Below are 22,412 nucleotides of genomic sequence, written 5' to 3'. Positions count from 1 at the left end.
TAAAGGGAAAAAAAAAAAATAGGATGTGGAATCGTAGGTTGCTCAGCTGCCACAGCAGCTGCTGGGTCTTCCTCTAAGAAAGTGGGGGCTGGATGTCTTACTGGGCAGGTTATTAATTCAGAATGTCCCATCATCAATAACAGAGAAGCAATAGCATGTCATGAAAGTCCCTTCATGACAGCGGCAACCTTGTGTTACTGCACAAATGTGGTGATTGATGTCATCCGGCCATGAGCTGCTACAGGTCGTTATGCGAATAAAAAAAATAAAAAAAATGCATAAGTCGTAGCAAATAAAAATGTGAGCCATGTCTCTGCACTTACTGTGGATACAGCATTTTTATTCATAAAGTGTAACGACTTGGTGCACGTCGTTTGACGATCATATCCAAAACAAAAAAAAAGTTTGGAAATGCTGAAGGTCAATATAAATGGTTGTTTGTTTTTTTTCCCCGCAGTTGGTTATGTTTGTACTGAATTCATAGAAGGTAGGCTTCTTTCTCCTGCACTCATTTATTATTTACTGACAGTTTCTTTAATGCAACTTCTTATCTGGCTCCCAACTTTGAAATGTTATACTTTCCAAACATTCATTTAAGCAACTGCAAAAAAGAAAATAGTATCGGCAGTATTTTTCTTTTTTATCGATTTACAGAAGAGTGCAATTGTTTTTTGGGGAAACAATCATTGTTATCAGTGATGGGTTGATGAGGCCTCGTGAAACAGCTGTGTAGTGAAGAAAGTGTATCATAATACAGTGTTTTCATTTTAAAGTCAAATATAAGTAAAAAATGATGCCAGTTTTCATTGAATAAGTACATAAGAGCCAAATATTATTAAGAAGAGAGTGCAATCTAGTGGCCTTTAAAAATGAACACACTGTATCATGATACAATGAACACACTGTATCGTGATACAATGAAAACACTGTATCGTGATACAATGAAAACACTGTATCGTGATACAATGAAAACACTGTATCGTGATACACAATCTTTTTTATGCCAGTTTTCATTGATTTAGTGGATTAGAGCCAAAGACTATTAGAAAGAGAGTGCCATTTAGTGGCCTTTAAATATGAAGACACTATATCATGATACAATGAAAACACTGTATCATGATAAACGGTCGTGGTTTTTAAAAAAGCCACTAGAAGTTTGAAAATTACGCCAGTTTTTATTGAATTAGCGGATTAGAGCAAAATATTATTAGGAAGAGAGTGCCATCTAGTGGCCTTTAAAAGCTAAGACATTGTCTCATGATGCAATACAGAGACCGTATCATGATACAATGAAGACGCTGTATAATGAGTCATGGTCGTAGTTTTTAAAAAAGCCACGAGCACTGAAAATTATTCCAGTTTTCATTGATTTAGTGGATTAGAGCCAAAGATTTTTAAGAAGAGAGTGCCATCTAGAGGCCTTTAAAAAATGAAAACACTGTATAATGATACACAGTGGTCATTTAAAAAAAAAGCCACTACACGTTTGAAAATGATGCCAATTAGGGGATTAGTGTCAAATCTAAAGAAGAGAGTGCCATCTAGTGGCCTTGAAAAATGAAGAATCTGTATCCTGATACACTGAACACACTGTATCATGATACAATGAAAATACTTTACCATGATACACAGTCGTGGTTTGTAAAAAAGCCACTAGAAGATTTAAAATGATGCCAGTTTTAATTAAATTAGTGGATTAGAGCCAACTATTATTAGGAAGAGAGTGCCATCTAGTGGCCTTTAAAAAGGAAGACACTGTATTATGATAAAGGGACTTAACTATGCAGCTATTTTCATGAGTCCAAATGAACCAATCACTAATTGTTACATACTGCACAATATAATAAGCATTTCAATATAATGCATACAAGCATTACTTCAAAACAATAATACATTAAAATGCTACTGTCCTTTTTCTTTTCCAAATACAGTATAATTCACAGTAAAAAAAAAATGCATAGAACTTATCAACTGTCTCCAAGAATAGAGGTCTAACAGTTTTTTTACCCCGGATGGAGCTTTGAATCAAATTTGACTTACTGGTGCACAAGGATTCGGAATTCTATTGCATCCAGAGAAGAAATCCCGGGATAAAGTGAAAAAGCAAATTCTATCAGTCACAAAGACCCGCCACGGTCGGAGAGACAGTTTTCCATTACTGGAGTGGCAACAGATTTTTACCTAAGAACAGAGACTGGAGATTGTGTGCGTGCAGACTGAAGTCTTATCTGGCCGACAGCCCGAGTGCGTCATGGCTGAAGACAACATAGAAAAACATGTGGAAAAGACAAAAGGGGAGAAAAAAAATGCAAAGTATATTCTGTTTATATGTGGTACAATGTTTTTCTCTAATGCAAAATTGTCAAAATGCATGTCATGATTGCTCTTGTGTGCCCAAAAAAGTAAGTAAATGGTCACAGTGGGTTGTGATGTGAAATAAATCAAATGTTCCCACATGATACTATGTAATTATAATGGCCGTGAAGTCCTGCAGTAGTTGTAACGGTTATGAATAAATGTGTATAAAACTCAAGATTATCTGTTTGCATCCTAGTAATTAAATGCGGAAGCCACTTTTGATTAAGTCCATGTTAATTGTTTCGCCTTTTCCAGCGGCGGTTATTGATGGCTCAACAGGTCTGTGCCATGTTCCGCTCTGGCAGCTAATTACGAAGTTTGCCAGAGTGTTCACATTTAAAGCAATCGTGAAGCAGAAACCGATAAATGTCAGGTAGACTCGGACAGTTCAAGCAGACATGCTGGTACCTCGCTCGTATTAAATGTGTCTGTCAAGAGCATTTTATATCACAATTAAACTTGGGGTTTGTTTTTCTAATAGATTTTTTTAATTTGTTATTCAATAAGTTGAATCGTTTGATTTATCAATGGCAGTTCACCAACATTAATTTAGGTTGACCTGTAATGAATGTATCGTTTAATTTATTTTAAATCTCACCTAGGAAGTACTGAGGTAGAATCCATTTTTTTAAATTTGAATTTATTATTTTTGCGAGTGAAAATATTCACATCACAAAAAAGTGTCTTTTAGACTATTAGAGATACAGTCATTTGCACCAGCAGGGGTGAATATGTTTGTGTTCTTTTGTCAAAACTATTAGTAAAAATAAAAATAAAACATCAGGTCCATACAAATGGTTGTAAGTTATTACATAAAAATACAATAATGAAATGATTCAACGGACCAATTAATGTCCACTTCAGTGTGACCATTGTTTCACCTCAACAACTCAAAAGAAGACATTTTTTTCACAAGAAGGCAACTTAAAAACTCAAATTACTTGAATGCCTTATTTAAAAGGAATGCAATGACATGTTCTGCCATCACTAACATTTAATTGTTGTTTTTTAATATATATTTATCCAGGTAACAGTTATTTGAGGCCCTTAAAGTAGTTTTCCTAACTCTACTGCTTTTGAACCTGTTGATTTTTAAAATATTATTCCCATACATTTGACATATTTCATCTATTCCTTCCAGAGATAAACTTCCTTGAAAGGTTACAAGTCAGTTATGGATTTAAAGGATTCTCTTTAGCGAACCATAAGACGTCGGAAAACATGTTGATGTAAACACAAACCTGGCTGATGCTTGAATTTAATACAGGGATCATTCATTAGCCGCGGTACTTGAACATCCAATGATTACATTTCGTGTGTCCAAGTGCCTCGTGACTGACAGGAAATGAGTGTTTCCATAGATCCTCGACAAGTGTCTGCTGTGACAGGTCATTAAATACATTAAACAATAAATGATCACCTTTAATAAAATAACTTTTATATAAAAAACGAAATATAGAATATGTTTCCCAAAAGGTGTTATATATGTGTTATTACTAGTAAAGTTGTATGTCAATGCAATTCAAAATATGACGTGGTCAACCAAAAATAATATAAATCATTTTTATTGATTTATTTATTTTACATTTTGACTTACGATTGTTTGGCTTGAATTTAACATTTGGATCAATTTTTTTAAATGCTACTTTATGTAGAAGTTACTAATAGTGGTTAAATGGGAAACGTTCAAGAAAACTAGAAGTATATTTATTTTTTTATACTTGTTGTAACATTGAAACCATTACAAAAAAAAAGGAAACATGTAGGTTTTATCCTGGACTGACATTTTCGTTATTTAAACAAATTTAATTTCCTCTTAGGTGATCAAGATCAAAAAGATCAAAATATTTGTATTTTTAAATGAGAATCAAGCCTGATTTTGCCACCATAGGTAAAGAAGAACTGTCAAAGTGTCTCGGCAGCAGACATTTAAAAAGCATTTAGCTATAAGAGTCTGGTCAACGTCCACTCTCAGAACTCTCGTCTCTGTTACACGCTCTTTAAATGTCAAAAGTAAACACCCATGTTAACACCTACACACCACACCCAGTTAGGAAGAAAGATAGTGCACTAAAGAGAGAGCTTGAGTAGGTTGACCTTTACTTCACCACCATCAAAAGACTGTCCTTATCCAAATTTGTGGTGTAAAATAATTGTGAGTTTTCCACTATTGTCACCTTTTAAAACATCCATTATTGGTTTTAAACAAACTAAAATTAAAAATACATATATTTAACTATCTCTCTGAAAAAGAGCAACTGGATTTACCTGAATGATGGAAGACATTAATACTGATAAAATGGGACAAGATGAATACATGATGAAGGATGAATTGAATGCATAAACATTTTGAAGAATTATTCACTTTGTTGCAGTTCCTTGAAATTTGTTAAATCCTTAAAAGGGTTTTACGATATTAGTGTAAATGTTAGCACCAATAATGCTTTCCTATTGTTGGTGCTAATATGAATACTTCTTACTTTCATCATCAGTTGATCAAAAATCAACACTTAGAATTTTAAGTGCACAAGTGCATCCCAATAAGCAGTTTGCGAAAAAAATAAATGGCGTAAATGTCTTGAGAAAACACTAATCTTACCACACAAAAAAAGAACAACAATAACACAATGATACACAACTTAACAAATTGTTTCAATTGGTGAAAAGTGCTGTCAAGTGTTGACGATAGTGTTCCGGTTGCAATCAGTATTAAAATAAAGTTGGAGAAGTTGTCGAGTTATTTCAGGCAAGTGTTTAGCGGCAGTGTGCGCACTGGCCAAGTACGTGCACTATCCTAATGTGTACTATAAACCAGTGCACTCGGAGAAGTGCGTGATTTGGGACACAGCCACGGTTTTCATCTTGAAAAGCAAACAAGCAAGTTTCAAAATGATCCGTTTTTTCATCATGAATGTTCAAAATGAAACCAATTATTACAATAACATGGGCAAATTATAATTTTTTCTATATAGTTAATAACCACAGAGCCTCAAATGCCACGTTTATTTTTTAAACTCTTTTGATGTCAATTATGTGATAATATAAATAATGTCTAAACAAACAAAAAAAAAACAAGGTTAGCCTTTTCTTCATAGTTATCCTTTTATTGCGGCTAATGAGGAAATATATAAATAGCCGCAATATAAGATTTCAAACATAATCTGGTAATTATGAAAATAATTAGTCAGGGATGGAACCTATGGGTCCACAGCCTTGTGCGTATTACTTATTTAAATATTAATACGTATTGAATAAAAAAGTTGTGGCCAGAAATGATATATTTTTTTTACAAAAACCTAGTTTAATGCATATATTTGACATTTTTTATTAAATACCTCTTTCTTTTGGGTGCTCATTCAACCTCTGTATCACCAGAATATCTCAGATTATAGGTCGAAGATTGTAAAGTACTTTTCTTTTGAACACCATTATTTGACATTGTCAGCCCATTTTTTAATAACACGACATATCTGTGTATTAAACAGTACTCACCTGTGTAGCCAGGAGGACATTTGCACCTGAACTGGGGAGGAGATGATGGCGGACTCGTCGTCAAACACGTCGCTCCGTTCGAGCAGCTGTGTGGGTTCATCTTACAGGCATCGCCCACATACTGACAGAACTCCCCGACCCAACCTGGAGCACAGATGCACTGCAACGACACATCATTAACTCCGGTCACATTAAAAGTCATTCAGCATCTCCGTGGCAATTTTTCGAACCATTTAATAAAACAATTTAGGGCATGGCGTCATAAACATTTCAACTCAAGATTTGCTCTGGTATTTCTTCTCACATCATTTTAAATCTGCAAATCAAAGCCAATTTTTTTTTTTCTAAAGCTGTAATACAAAATGTATAATTGGAGCATCATTGCTTTGCAGATCTTCAAACACGCTTTCACAAGAAGAACAATAAATATTTTCTTGGCACCCGAGTATTTACCTGCGAAGCTCTGAATGACTTACCTGATATCGGCCAATTACGTTCAAGCACAATCCCTTATTCAGACAGTTGATATTGAGCAGCGCACAGTAGTCCATCATTTCTGCACAACTCTTCCCGGAGAACCCCCGCGGACATCTGTAGAGGGGAAATGTATCGACAACCAATTCATCCATAGTAACGGTAAAACACACGCCTTTGAAAGCAGAATTCCTTCAAGCAAACACAAGATGAATATAGAGATTTGTATCAAACAATCGTCAGATATTCGTGCGCTCAAGAAGACTGAAGTGATCGATCAACAATCTGAGGTGTCAACGGGTCAAATTTCATTCATTTAATTTGATTGTAAATCAATTTAAACGATCTAAATGGCCCCAATGTACAGTAGTATGCTGCCGTTTTTTATTTATTTACTTTTTGTTGTTGAAATAGAGAGAAAATGTGGGAAAATAATAAAGAAAATTGCCGCCTTTCTGTGTGGAGTTTGTATCCTCTTCCTGTGATTGAATAGTTCTACTCCGGGTACTCTCCCAATTACCCATTACTACTCTAAATGTCCACATACACCAGTCCATTTAAACAGAAATAGGCTATCTTCTTAGTACTTTTTATTTACTTCATTGCTGTCTAAATTGCACTGTGCTCTTCTTTTTTAAACTTCGATAATGTTCAAGTTTTTTTAATCGAATATATTTGATTTCTTTAGGTTTAGAATGCCTTAATACTTCAGTTTTCCCTCCTATTTATTGTTTATTGACTATTGGCCGTTTATATAGCACTGTTGGCCCATTGACATGTTACACAATTATTGGTTGATTGTTTTCAATGTTTTGTATTTTATTGTTTTTAATAAGAACATATAAACCTAATAGTACTTTCAGGATTATTTCTAGTTTTAAGATTAATTACGTTTTTTTTGTCGTAAAATCGAACATTATTGTTGATTTATGTTTTCTCAATACAAAGAATCTGCTAGAACCAATATATTTTTTGTAGTTTTTATTAAAGCTGTGCTTGACAAAAGAGTTGAGAGGGTGTGGGGGGCTTGATTTCTCCACCACAGTACTAATATGAGCTCAAGCAATTATTCATTTACAAAAATGTTTTTAAACTAATAGGAGCATCGATTATGAGACACATGCGCATACAACCACAATATCTTCTTGTAAACTAAACAGCGTATGGAACTAAAGTCCTGGTTCTTCAGTTAAACTTTAATTGACTCCAGAAGAACGTTTAAGACGTTAAGAAGTGAAAAAGCTCAGAACAGCTTTGTTTCTAAATTCTAATAATTTTTCCCTTTAATGAAAATGGTTTATTGTTGTTATTAATGGGTTGATGAGGCCTCATGATGCATCTGTGTTGTATCACGATACCGTGTCTTCATTTTAAAAGACCACTAGATGGCACTCTCTTCTATTTAATTGTTGGCTCCAATCCATTTCATCAATACAACCTGGCATAGTTTTTAAAGTTAGAGAGCCATCTAGCGGCCTTTAAACTGTGTCGTCACCACACATCTGTATCATGACGCCTCTTCAACCCATCACTACTGTCTTCTGTCTTTTTGTCATCCATCCAAATCATTGTATGTTCTTTTATCAGTCGAGGTCTTCTAGAGCTGATCCGTCACATACATGGGGATTAATTAAGTTTGATCATACATTTCGCAACCAGAATGAAAATAAATCCACTTTGAGGATCATTTCCTGTTTGTTGATACAACATTAAATAGAGATGTAAATGGCTCTCACGACAGATGGCAATGACATTCCACAACCCTGGCATGCTAGCAACAGTAGCTGGCGGGGCATGGATAATGGTTTCATTAGAAATATGATCTAGGCTTTAACTGTTTGACTGCTTAGGTTGAAAAATAGTCATGCATTTGCAAAACAGTCTCTCGATAGTTTTTCTTTTCTCGTATGTGTACCCAAATTGGCAGTAAATTGTAAGCCTTTATTGCTCCTAATTGAATCTATCCTGTCTGACAAATGATGCGCCTATTGCATTTTTATTGTCTACTGAATAGAAAAATTGTGTTCAGCCTCAAAGGTAAAAAAGACGTGACGGAGAGATCTGCAGCACAGATCTCATCTGCGTCAGATCTGAGACGGGGCACAGGCGATGACTGAGCTCAGGTGGAGTGCGCTTGGATGCCTTACACAGAGACTCCACTCTTGCTGCATCACAAGCTTTCAGAGCCAGCGGAATAGATGCTGTTTCAAAAGTGCCAGTCGCTGTGAGCACCTGTGCAACAAAAAAAACTAAAAAAAAATGGAAAAATATCTTATTTGCCACAAAGCCAGAACTGTGAGCTGACACGTGTTGAGTGGCAGACAAATAAAAGCAGCTTGATTGGAAGTGACGGAAAGTTTGAAAGGAAAAATAACACGGTAATAAATCAATGTCCTGATCTCTAAAGTGGGGAAAAAAAGGATGTCATGTGGAGGCTGAACTCTAGCTTCGGAATTTAAATTAGAATTATTTTTACATTTCCAATTTGTGTTTCAGGAATAAGAATTAAGATTAATGGAGAAAAAAAAAATCGCAAAGAGCACAAAAAAGAGATTTGTTGCTCAAAAATGATGACACTTGAAATAGAAAAATGTGATTATATGTATTTTTGAATAGAAAGCGTTTATTATTTTACAGTTAGCAGCGATTTGTGAAAGCTATCTCACAAGCTTTGTTCAAAACCTCTCCACCATTTTTGGACCAAATAAAAAAAAAATGATGAAGAGGCGAAAGATTTTCTCAAGACACATTTTTTTTTTAAGACGGATTTACAATATCTCTTAAGACAGGAGACCCCCTGGGGTGCAAAGCTAAATCCCAGCCAAAGAGCACACTCTGTACCCAAGTCAAGTGACCCACGTTTTTAAATCCCTTTACACAATACTTTATATTTTTGTAGCTATTTTTTTTCCATTTGTCATGGTTAGAATTACACTTTTGGAATCAAAGTTTTGTAAAACAATGTGTTTAATTAGATATAATGAGGACTTTTAACACGGATCAGAATACTTGCTTTGGACCGTCACAGTATATTTATACATATATTTCCTCTCATCTTTGTTTTGAAGAGTCAACACTGATTTTTTTGCACGGATTAATGTGAGTGCTGTGAATTTGTGGGGGATTACAGAGAATCGAGAGGCTGCACATGAAGGATCGGTTTAATATGCATGAATCAACGCAATCTTGACATTGAAAAACCCCCGGAAGGGAATGATAAGAGGGAGATAAACTTGTGGGGAGAAAAGTGATTGACAAGAAACCCAATATGAATAATTCCAAAATATACAAATTCCATCGTAATGACTCGCTAACTTCAAAATGTTCAACAGTTATCACAGTAAACTGTCAAAGTAGGTCACAGTCAATTACGGTTGAAATGGTCTGGTGGTCTCAAGCTGTGTGTCACTGATGTCTCCCATAGTCCTGCCGACAATACAACTAATAATACGATAGCTGCCGACCTTTCAAATTCTCATTTTTCATTTTGTTTATTAGGTTTAACTCAACTTACCTGACATTTAAATGTCCCGTAACATACAGTTTTCGAATTAATTATGTTTTTTGTCGCAACATAGTATTTTGATTTATGTTTTCTCCATACAAAGAATCTGTTAGGGCTTGATTTCTCCACCACAGTACTAGTTAATTTACAAAATGTTCTTAAACTAATGTCCACTTTAAGAGCATCGATTATAAGACGTGTACGCATTCCACCACAATATCTTCTTGTAATAATTGTTGGCTCTAATCCTTTTAATCAATAAAACCTGGCATAGTTTTTAAAGTCAGAGCGCCATCTAGTTGCCTTTAAAAAGGATACCATTAAACTGTGTCGTCACCACACATCTGTATCATGATGCCTCGTCAACCTGTCACTACTGTATTCTGTCTTTTTGTATTCCATCCAAATCATTGTATTTTCTTTCATCTTATTATTTCAACTATAATATCAAATTTTAAGACGGTGTTTATCCGTCACTTATACGGGGATTAATAAAGTTTAATCATACATTTTACAACCAAAATAAAAATAAATCCATAAGCACTAATAAACCGACATCCTCGGTGTATCCTGAGACTGCCCCTGACTTTATCTACAGTGTCAGCCCTGTAGAAGGAAAAAGAAAAGAGAGAAACTTTCACACAAGCAGCTGTTTGTTTGCATGTTTGATGTATGCACGGGTTTGTGAAGCTGTTTTGTTTGTATTCACTCTGAAATGTCTGTTTATCGCTATAGACTCTTTCAGCACTTGCATCATTGTGAAGTGCCCAAGGCAGTTCATGTGAAGGAGGCTCTTTCTATTCACTCGACAACAACCCACACATGTGAGAACACTGTCTCGCAGGAAAACCCTGATGACGGGCCATCAGCAGATTCCATGCTAAGTGAAAAAGGATGGGGGACGAGGATGCCTGGTTCGTCTAAACCAGAAATGTGTGTCATTATTGTCGGACTTGAGGCTTCGAAGAAAACTAAGTTGATCACTTCCAGACGAACATGGCAGTTTGACGTTTATCTATACAGCAGCTTGAGATCATTTAAAGGTTGAACACGTTTGAGAAATTTCTGTACACAACCGGCGGTGGTGAAGATACATCAAGATGATACATTATCATGACATTAGAGAACAAAAAAAAAAAAAGAGGTGCAACCCAATCATCATCATCATGTCCATGTCACTGTCGGCACAAACACACAAAGGTCTGGCTCCAGTGCTTTGAGAAATCGACTGCTTCACTGCACTGATGTAGCTCGCTATACACCTTCCATATCCAGCAGCTTCCACACAGACAAACGTATATTTTTGATTGACAAGTGGATAAAAAGCAAAATCAAAAGTATAAAATATGTTAAAATTATATATTATGGTCCATCAACATCATTTTACTGAGCTAAAATAGATTTTTTTTTCCTGGTCGGAACAGTTTGCCTGCCGGAGCTCCTTTGTGACGCACATGCAATATTATCGCATGTAAATTTATGGATATCATCCCTATTTAATATGTATCAATTATGGTATGAATGCCAGCTAAATTAAAAATATTTAAATTTTGATAGGGCTCTTCTTCTCCCCCTTTTCCGCCGCCTTACAATTAACAAAAGGGCCTGAAATCCTTTTAATATTACTTATATATTGCAATATATGGAGGTTGAATTAAATCCAAATTTGACATATTTTTACTTCAGAACTCAACTCGGATCAACAGGCAGGCAGACAAACCTACTTCTTTTAAAATTGTATAAATCTCCCAGAGAAAAAAGTATCACTCAAGAGTTCAAGAAGAGAATAAACATGCTTCTCAAGTGAGAGGTGAATTCACTCCGACATCTAGATAGATTGCCATGACAATGACCTCAATAGAAGCCAAGCTGTGTGTGTGTGTAAGTGTGTTTTTGTGTGAGTATGTGTGTGTCTTCACCTGCAGATATAATCATTTCCTCTGGACAGACAGGTAGAATTGTTGAGACAAGGGGAAGAGCTGCAGACATCCTGTTGCTTCTTACATTCTGAAGTTTCAGTTCCATCTTCACAGAGGCAATCCTGCATGGAATGGAAAAAAAAAATACAGTAAGTCCTAGATCGACTGTTAGTGATGGGTTGATGAGGCTTCATTAAACAGTTGTATACTGAAGACACTGTATCATGATACAGTGTCTTGACTACACAAGTGTTTCATCGACCCATCACTACTGACTATTAATGCTAATTAGTGAATCAAAGAATGACAATTAGTACATCCCCGCACCTTCATATGCCAATACAAATGTCCGAACACTGTCTTGTTTAATATCTTGACTTATTTCTACTTATTCCTTTTCATCTTACCGTATTTTTTAAAATGTATCCAATTCAGGCTTAACCCTTGTTCTGCCTCTGGGTCGAGGTGATCCGGAGGCATGAAAACTCTTGGAATATCTATTTGTGGTATCCCTTGTGTTGCCTCGAGATTTACGCAATGGTCAAAATGTCTTTTGGCATGATAATATGAAGTTAAATTTAAGATGTTTGTTTTGTGGGTTGATCTTTGGTCTTTCAGATGACCAAAAATAAAAGAAATGTAGGTTAGATACCCTATGTATTAATACAAATATTTTAAAGAATATATATTTAAATTACTCTGAAACCAAGCAGGTTTTTTCGAACCATCAAATAGAAAAAAAACAGTTTGAATGAATTTCCAGCTGCTCCTGCAGATGTCGAAATAAATAAAATGTTTATTGAGATCCATTTCAAACTGCACTTAAAAAAACATAGTTCCATTTAATTAAATTGGTTGAGGAAGCAAACTCTTCCCTGAACTCATATTTCGGAGGAAATATTAATTGCAGCTTTGGAAAGGAGCCAGGTGTGTAAAAAAAAAACAAAAAAACAAAAAGTATATTCATTTTTAATTAGAATTTCAAAAATGCCATTTCTTGTTTATCCCCGACTGGGGATAAATACAATAATTTAATGAAGAGAAAGTCCTTACTTGCTCTCCTATTGGGCAAGTCGTTGCGCCTCGACATGACGTTGACGTGCAATCAATCCCGGTTCTGGATTCGCAGTAGTGACCCTCAAATCTTTCAGGACAAAGACAAACAAAGCCGTCGGTTTTCTGTAGACAAGTGGCTCCATTTTGGCAAGGGTCCTGATCACAATTGCTTTTTCTTTCACAAGGAGGACCTGCAAAATAGAAACCGCCATTTACACACTGTGCTCTGATGTGGAGTCGACTCGGAAGGTTAAAAATAACAGTCTTTGATGATGACAGTTCATTTACCCTTGAAAAAACAAGACATTTTTCCTTTGCAGGTCCTTTTTTTCATTGGCTGCATCGTTTTGACATGAGTTGAGCTTGTTTGTTTTCACATTAATTATTGATATTGATGAACAAACACATAATTATGTTATATTAAACAGGTTTTGTCAAGTCAAAATCAATACATTCCACTTTAAATTGAAAAGAAAAACACTTGTTGTATAGCTGAAAGTTAGCAAACAGAAACTAGATTTAGTTTTAAGTCCCAATTATTGAACTTTTAATTTCTATTTTTTTACTAATAAGTGAGAAAGTAAAACAGTTTACATGTCTGACTGAATCCTTTATGAAGGACAGAGCTGTTAGTTCGCTGTTATATCAGTGTTGCAAATCCACAAGACATTAATAATCTTACACCAAAGGTTTCCCCCAAAAACTAACTTGTATAGAGGTGGCGTTAACATCTTTAGAGACACAGATTCCTTTTACACACCAGCAGTGATACAATTAGATTAATATTATATGTGCTCAAGTAATTGTGATACTTTCCCATCCATAGCTCACTGGGATACAGTGAGGAGTGTACATTTAAGATGAACTAACCACTCATTATATCAAATATAGGTTTACGAACTGGCTGATTCCAATAGAAAATGTGTGTCTCTGGATGGTTTATGAGGGGAGTTTGTTTCGCGCTCCTGGTGTTTGCTTTGCTCGGTTAGTCTTTGTGATGGACGACTGCATCTATGTTTGGTTGTTGCTGCTGTTTCTCATGCTGACTTTGTGTGTGCTGGCATGTGTACTTGTTTCGGTGAAAAAGTATATGTGTTGTCCATGTCGAGTTTTCAGGTCAGGCGAGTCTTGGCAACAAAATTAAGGGTTGCACTCCTGGTCAGATTGAAGTATATGTATTTAATTATATTAATATTGTTTTAATCATCTCCATTCTTCTTGTTCTCCCTCATTCAAATTTTTCTTCTTCTCTCTTTGTGTATGTTGTTAGGAATATTCACGAACAATACCATGTACGTCTTGCACAATGATGTGACTCGTATTTTAATAACGCTTCTATTCCGATATAACAACGTGAAGCTGGAATCCTTCTGTTTCCCTGTAATTCACTTCAAGGAGGTTTTTTTTGCTAAGGATAGCCCAATAACACTTGTTTTTACGTTGCATGTAACAAACACAAAAACAACAACATACCGGACGGAAATAACTCATTTGGTGCATGTCTTCACTCTTGTGGTTCTTTTCTACTCAATATAAATGAGGATTTATAAAGCTTGTCCTTTTTTTCCTTAAGCTCGGTAGGTGAGGTTTGTTTAAAAATAATGTGTAGATTTATTAAAATGGTTTCTTAAAACCAATAATTATACGGACGAGAATGATCTGAAAGTAAGGTCAATTCTTAATGAATGTTCATCAGCTACTTTATATATTGGATCTGAGATTGGAGATCATTTCAATATTTATTTATTTATGTTTTATGAATGAAACAGGCCTTTTTTTTAAGCAAAACTGATTTTTAGATGGAAACTACCTTCTAGAGGACTACCTACTAGTAGTGATGGGTTGATGAGGCCTCATGATACAGCTTTGAAGTAAAGACGTTGTATCATGATACAGTATCGTCATGTTGAAAGAGCACTAAATCGAACTCTTTTCTTTAAAATATTTACTTATACAGTGAAAGGTCTTTAGATGACGCTCTCTTCTTCAAGATGTTTTCATCTAATCCAGTAATTAGTATGCGATCTAATGGCCTTTCAAAATCAAGACACTGTATCGTGATACACAGCTGTATCATGAGGCCTTACCGACCCATCACTACGCACTAGTACTGTGCTACCCGGGACAAAACACTTCATTAACAAAAAAAGGTTTGTTTCTATTTAGGACATTCAATGACTCATTGTTTTCTGAGATGAGCCACCATGTTTATTTTAAGTTCTGCAGTTGCACAAGTTGGGATAAACCACAGTGACATTGTATGCAGAAGATAAAATTAGAAGAATGCATTCACCTGCGAGTTCAAGGTGAATAATATTTGATGTTATTCCCCAGTGAGAGTTTTCATTTTTTTGTGTTCTTCACAAGGTGCACGCACATTTATCTTGCCAGTGACTCTTTCCATGCATATTTTCTTTAATCCCCTTGCTGATACAAGAGCTGCTGTCCCTGAGGCGGCTCACTGACAATTCTGTGGGGATCAATCTCACCATGTACAACTTCAGGACTTTATTCAGCTCATCTTATGACACCAAATCAACTTTGCACCACTTATAAGTTCCCCTCAAAAACCATCCTGACTCATTTCCTTTACCCAAATCCATATATTAAGCGATGTGGGGTCAGCTTTCAATGTATGTGGTACAAAGTTTGGAATTTGATTTCATCAACATGATGAATACAATATTATTGTAGGTTCAATTAAGACATTAAAAGTAATAACAATGTTCATTAAACACATTTTAGGTTATGAACGTGTGAATTTATTTGTTACAATCCAAATGATAAAATCAGTTGTTTGACCTATTAAACCGCTAATACTTCTTATTTACAATTCAATAATTCTGCTTTGTTCATACAACAAGTCCCTTTGAGGTAGATACTTCCAGGATTGATGACGCGCAGTGACAAACCTTGTTGCTTGACAAATCCGAGTAGGTGTGGTTATGGTTAACATAATTTATTAGACAAATATACGAAGCGTTTTACGTGGACAGGTCTAAAGCCCATTTTTTTTAACAATAATATTTCAATGAAAAGAGAGTTTACTGATGAATACAATTTAAGAGACACTTAAATCTACACATTAGTTGCCCTTGAAAGAAGAAGTGTCCTATTTCAAAGAGATCAGTTTGTGGTGTCCTTGTTTATAAAAGTGAGGTTTCAATAGAATAGCTGTTCTTTGTGATGGATTATAAAACCATCTAGTAAACAAAAACCCTTTACATTAAGCAACATGAACCCATCACTAGGTAGTGCCCCAGATTAAAATCGAGTTTTAAAAACGATGGAAACAGTGGTTGAGGTATCATGAAACAATGTCTTCAAGACCACTAGATGCCAGGTTTCAATGAATTAGTAGATTAGAGAAAAATATTACAAAGAAGAGAGTGCCATCTAGTGGTATTTCAAAATAAAGACACTGTATCTTGATACCCATCACTAGTACATGCAGTCAATCAGACACAAAGATCTGATTCACAGATACGACTAGCAAACACAGTTCTTAGTAAATATGCCCTTTTGTGTGAGTCTTTTACACAAATACTCACGTAGCTGTGGGTATTTAATTTATACTCAATTAACCTTTAATGGTAAAAACACTAACAGGATTAAAAACAATCGGAGCCTCTTGCCAATTGGAAATGACCCTATAAAGATTGTAATACCTCTGAACCAATGCCCTCGAGGAAGAGGAGAGAAGAGTCAAAGTGGGGGAAAATCTCATTTGAAGCATCCCACGAGTTCGGCTCATTATTCTGTGCGCATAGACTTTGGCCTGTGAGGGCAGCCGGCGCTGGTGCAGCCACTAACTTTCACTTGATTAATGAGGCCGCTGCAGCAGGAAGGAAGAGGTAGCGGGAGCTCCACAAGAACTCCCAAGAAGCTGATGGGACAGCGGGAGACCATAACAGAGGCGAAGCACTCAGAAGGGCCTGCTTACATGAGAGAGCAGCTGCAATTAAAAGCTATTTAGACAAAAATCTGAAAAGCTAAGGATGCGTGTTTCCCATCAATTTACTTCAAATATAATGCAAGAGAATTATTCATTTTAATTTAGAAAAAGCTTAAAAAATTCACCGCAGCACTGGATTTGTGTGGCCACATTAGGGATTCAATTTACTGCATAAATTCAGCCTCGGCACGGTTTAAATGTTTTTGCAATTTGAGAAAATAGCCACATTAAAAGATGAAAAAACAGCACTTTAAACCACAGGGCGAGTCGTTTAAACATACACACCATGTTAAAAGGATAGATCTAAGGTTGGTCTGGTGTGGATAAGTCTGTCAATAAATCTGTAAGACAGTGTGGGTAGATCTCATGAAAATAGACATCATCAATCCTGTGACTTGGATGATGTACTCTGAATCCTGAACGTCAGAAGTGGTTGTGTTTTGTGGCAATTGCAACTGGCACAAAAAGTTGAATTATTTCCAAAGATTGCAGAGAACTGTGCACGTCATCAATTCACTCACTTTATTCTTTCATTTGTTGTACTTTTGGCTTTGATTTTACTATTTTATTATGTTAACAAAAATAGCACCTACAGCTTTATTGAAACGACATTGTCCCAGGAAACGATGTTTGTCTTCTAGTAAGAAAACGAATGAAAAGACCCGTTGAGTCAGAGCACTTAAAGATTTCATTGAAACAGCTGATTTCGTGTTTTGCTGGATTCAAACTAATAAAAATGTTATTTTTGCCTCGACACAAAAGACCCAAATGATTCCATTCAGTGCAAGTCATCACAGTAAACTCATGACGACAAAAGTATATGGTTAAATGTGAATTGTTTGGTACAATATTGGCTTGTACAGTTATGTAAGGTACAACAACATACATTGTAAATATATATATTATCATTACTTAATAAGTGAATGAACATTTCACATTTTTATTGGTGTACATACACACATACATACACAGATCTTTCCTTTAACTTCAATATATTAGTGGTACATTGTGGAGGTTTTTGTTAATAGTTTGGGTGTTTCTCTCCTTTTTTCTCAGTTTGCATTTTTTTTTTTTTAGAAAGTTACTTTAAATTTGTTTTAAACATATAAAACATATTGCCTTCCTGAAATCCCAGGTAGCAGTTTCTTTTTCTGAGGCCGAAAAGAAGCTTTGAGCAGAACTCACTGTTCTTTTTTTCCCAGTGTTATGTCTCCATTTCACACTCAGAGGATTACACTTGCACTCTGAAATGAGAAACTACAGATTTGCTGGCTAAGAAAAAAAGGAAAATATATATCGATCACATATTTAACCATTATATTTTATTCTATTTATTCTATTACATTTTAATCAACCAGTACGACCTTAATGTTTTTTTTATGAATTTGCTCATGAGTTCATGCTATCCTTTGTGAGTAAGTTGTTAATGGTATTTATTAAAAATAATCTGTAACTATAAATATTTATCTTTTTAACATATTCTACTCCAACAGAATGCAGATCAGAAATGGAGGTATGTGGTTTTGCCTTTTTGAGACCAACATGTTGAAACTCAAAATACAAAATCATTTACCAGATACTACAGATGTCACTGAATCCATGCATGTGTTTTTAAATAATATATATTTTCTATATAAAAGCCACTTTGACCGCAATACTGAGGATTTAAATTGCTTGGACACCAGTTTGATTAATACGTGTGTGTTTCACTTCAATATGTCACTTAAACATTTTTTTTTTCTAGCATAAATCCCTTCAACACGTATTTCTTAGTATTCAAAAACATTATACTGCAAGTTAATTGAAGCCATACAAATGTTTTCCTACTTTATTTATCATCATATTTATATGTTAGAGTACGTATAACACCAATTTAAAAACAGGACAACAAACAAAAAAGAAAAGTATTTGATCCAAATGTTCAATATTCAACTAACTTTACAATGTGAACTTAGCTGAAAAAAACTGAAAAAGTCATCTTTAATATAAAAATAAAAATAAGTCCACACAGAACTCTCCTTCAGTTTTGATACACTAGTTCTAAAACATACATTAGACCTGTATGTAGTTTGAAACTGGGTGTAGAGTAAAAAAGCGGAGCAGGGACAGAATGCAGAGCTCCTCCTGGACAAATTACAGTACAAAGAAAACAATAAATCAACATGAAAACCCACCTGGACTTTTTTTTCTTTTTCTGCTTTAAAGTTCACTGCATGCTGCCTTTTTTTCAGCCGACACTACCGACCAAGGTTTATCCAGGTCCTTCTGTTTCCTCAACAGCACATTATATTGTCTTGAAAATAGCTAATAATAGCTGGTAATGCTTTACATGCACTGCTCCGTGTTCACCAGTGCCATTTTTTAACAGTTGGAATCAGCCAAAATAAACAGCAAGAATATTATTGGCTGTGTACATAGCAAACTGTTGGACCATCGCTGATGGAGTTTGTTCAAAGTGTATCAAAACAGTAATCAATGGAACTTAGTTTAACAATAAAAAATAGAACGATAAAAGAAATCTAAACTACCAGATGAGATCTTTAACTCGCATTAATGAATGGAAGTATTTTAAGTCTATGTCAAGTTTAATAGACTACATGTGACGGACGGTGTCAGGACTACTTTTGTAGTTGACCTTTTAAAACCATTTACCACGAGTTAATTGCATGTTTTTGCTACATACGCATGGTCTTCGAGCAAATATGATTATGTGATTGCGCTCGAGGCGCCTGACAGCGAGCTAATATCAGCAATTATATTCAAATAATTGCTTTAAACTGTCACAGTAAGTAGATGCCTACCTGAGAATCCATTGTCACAGACGCAAACGATGGAGGCTGGTGACACGTGGACGCACGTTCCATTTGTACAGATTCTGTCACAATGTTCCTTCACGGTGACTTCTGAGCAGTTGACTCCTGAAACAAATGGAAGAAATTGCACATCAGTAATCCGTGCAAGTAATTGCAAAGTGATGGAGATAAGCAGGGTTGTTTACATACTTATCAAATATAAATATTTGGAATCTAAATTGACTACTAATTGTATATATGCAGTTCAGATGGTTTTGTGTGAAATTCCATATTTATTCAGGGAGGTAGAGAGGGGCCCAAACAAAAACCTTTTTCCAATCATTTTCACATTTCTACATGATTTTAGAAAGGAAAAAAAAGAAAATTTTTTAAAGATAATTGAAAATGTTAATTTAAGGAAGAGAAATTAATATATTTTGGTTTCAGAATTTACAAAATAAAATATGTTTTAGCCATTTGCCCTAAAAAATACAACAAGGAAATGCCTCATCGTGACAATGTTTTGAAATTATTTAGTTATAAAGTTTGCCCTCGTCTTCAATCGCGGTGAATGAGAGGTTACAATAGTGGAGCCCATTATGACGGAATACAGGGCTCCACTCCTCCTCCGACCAGGTGTAAACGCACCTGCTTTGTTTATACAATGAGTCCCTTGGAAGGTGGAGAATTCCGGGATCGATGACCCTTGATACTTGACCAATTATTTTATTTTAAGGAAGACAGGCCAACAAACATCAAGTATGGCTTTACATACATACAGAAAGATGGCCCAGGATTGTTTTATAAATAATAGAAAATACAATGTAAAAGTTGATGTTTTATATATAAAAGCATTTGCTGTGTTTTGCAAAGGGGGTTATATGATGGGTTGATGAGGCCTGATGATATAGCTGATACAATAGAGAACAAACAAATATTTTAAACAAAACAGTGCCATCTAGTGATCTTTTATAATTAAGACACTGCATTATGATAACTTGTCTTCACTACATTGCTGTATTATGAGGTTTTTTGGGGGGCCTTGGGAAGTCTGGGAACCCCCTGGTCTCAGAGAGCCTTTAAATCATGCTCAAAAATATGCATTCTTTCAATACCAATGTCTATGTATCTAATCCTGTTAGTACCTGCAAAATCAGATAACGAAAACCAACATTGTGGCCAAAAATGGATTTGTGTTTGTAAATATATATAAACACATTTTAAGCAAAACAATTAATTATTCAGGGACAATTGAGAGATGTTGCTTTGGATTCACCAATTTTTTTGAAGGATTTGTCGAGAGCTGTAGCATGAATTTTCACGTCACAGAACTTAATTGCTCACTTTTAATTTGTAATTATTTATTATTAAACATATAGAAAAATGTCCATATATTATATATATATATATATATATATATATATATATAAATATATATATATATATATATATATATATATATAGATAGATAATACTGACTTATATAAACAATTGGTGGAAGTGTGTTTCGTAGTATTCTACTCAATTCTAGTCAAACTATATGAAACAAAAGGGGAGGTCGTTATCAACATAATTCAGGATATCACTCACCTGTAAATTGTGCAGGACAGAGGCATGTATACGGCCTGTTGTTTGAATCAGTGGCTTTATTACTGACACAGACACCTTGGTTTTCACAGGGGTCCTCCGAACAAGCGTCAACATATTCACAAAACTTTCCAGTGTAGTGTTGCTGGCATTGACACTGATATACAGTCTCCCAACGGTGTGTTTGACAAATGCCTCGCCCAGAACAAAGTGGTGCCCCGAAAGAAGCCTGGCAGGTCTGAGTTTTTATCTGCACCTGCAGTCTCAGGCCCAGTTTGCACAGTTGCGTGTCTCTCTCATGCAGGGCGACGAGGTAGAGGTGACCCGGGACCAGCCATTTGGCGTCAACCTGCTTGGCTTCCTTAATATTATGAGTTAAAATAAATTGATCGGTTCGGTCGTGAGCGGAGCAGCTGTCAAAGTCGTGTCCCGACACGTTGAGTAATCGGATCCCGTACGACTTCAGCGTCTCATCGGCCGACATCAGCAGTTTGTCCCCGTGCTGGAGCTCAAGTGGACACATTTGAGGAAAGTTGAAAGGTGTCATGCTCTCTTCTTTTGGAAAATCCCAGCACTCCGAGGGGCCACTACAGAAACGTCCAATGAGTGTCCAATTAATTTGAATAGCGCGCTCTCTCGGGTGCCATTCAAGTGAAGCCGGTCTTTTACAAATTGTCTGGCAGTGTATCAAGGTCAGGATGAAGGACACGAGCACGACTATGAAGTAGAATTTTACTGGTTCCATGTTCTTATTCTACGATAGATTTAGCTGGAGAGTTGCAGGAGTTGATGATTTTGGGCCTTTTTTTGCAGATATCTGTGGAAAAGAAAATAAATATCATTAATCAATAAGACTGATTTCTACCGCCAGTCCAGCTATACATCATAAACAAGTCATTTTTGACAATATCATATGGGCAACATGGGTAAAATATATAGCTAATTTCGCTAAAGTCGGAGTCAGTCATTGATATTTATTTGGGATTATTTTTTTTATTTAAAGCATAATAAAACTTGTCATCTTTGACAACGTCATACTGGCAAACATGGCTAAAATATGAAGATTGCATTTTCAATTTATCATCAAATATTTTCTGGGATAGTAGCCACATCCGCTAGAACATATTGTTGGCAGTCAATAAGTGTTAATCATGGAAAGTATTGATTTATCACATCCAAGCCATTTTAAATGATCTGAAACATGAACTGGTTGAATCTGATTGAACAATAAATAGAGAAATAAAATGATAAATAATAATAATGAATGAATAAAA

General features: G+C 35.4%; 1 protein-coding gene across 1 annotated transcript in view; it reads right to left on the bottom strand.

The window, feature by feature from the left end:
* Positions 1–21,883, bottom strand: part of eys (EGF-like photoreceptor maintenance factor) — a 186,218-nt gene extending 164,335 nt beyond the window's left edge. The window contains exons 1-6 of the mRNA XM_087803281.1: positions 21,142–21,883; positions 19,561–19,677; positions 12,913–12,995; positions 11,749–11,870; positions 6,327–6,441; positions 5,851–6,010 (exon numbers count right to left, since the gene is read on the bottom strand). Coding sequence (XP_087659407.1) covers positions 5,851–6,010; positions 6,327–6,441; positions 11,749–11,870; positions 12,913–12,995; positions 19,561–19,677; positions 21,142–21,883 — 1,339 coding nt within the window. The remainder of the gene's footprint in view (positions 1–5,850; positions 6,011–6,326; positions 6,442–11,748; positions 11,871–12,912; positions 12,996–19,560; positions 19,678–21,141) is intronic.
* Positions 21,884–22,412: the final 529 nt, after the last annotated feature.

This window comes from Callionymus lyra, chromosome 11 (genome assembly GCF_982586985.1).
Source record: "Callionymus lyra chromosome 11, fCalLyr1.hap1.1, whole genome shotgun sequence".
NCBI classification, from domain to species: Eukaryota; Metazoa; Chordata; class Actinopteri; order Syngnathiformes; family Callionymidae; genus Callionymus; species Callionymus lyra.
The sequence above is the reverse complement of the archived record's forward strand: the minus strand, read 5'-3'. Positions and strand labels throughout refer to the sequence as shown.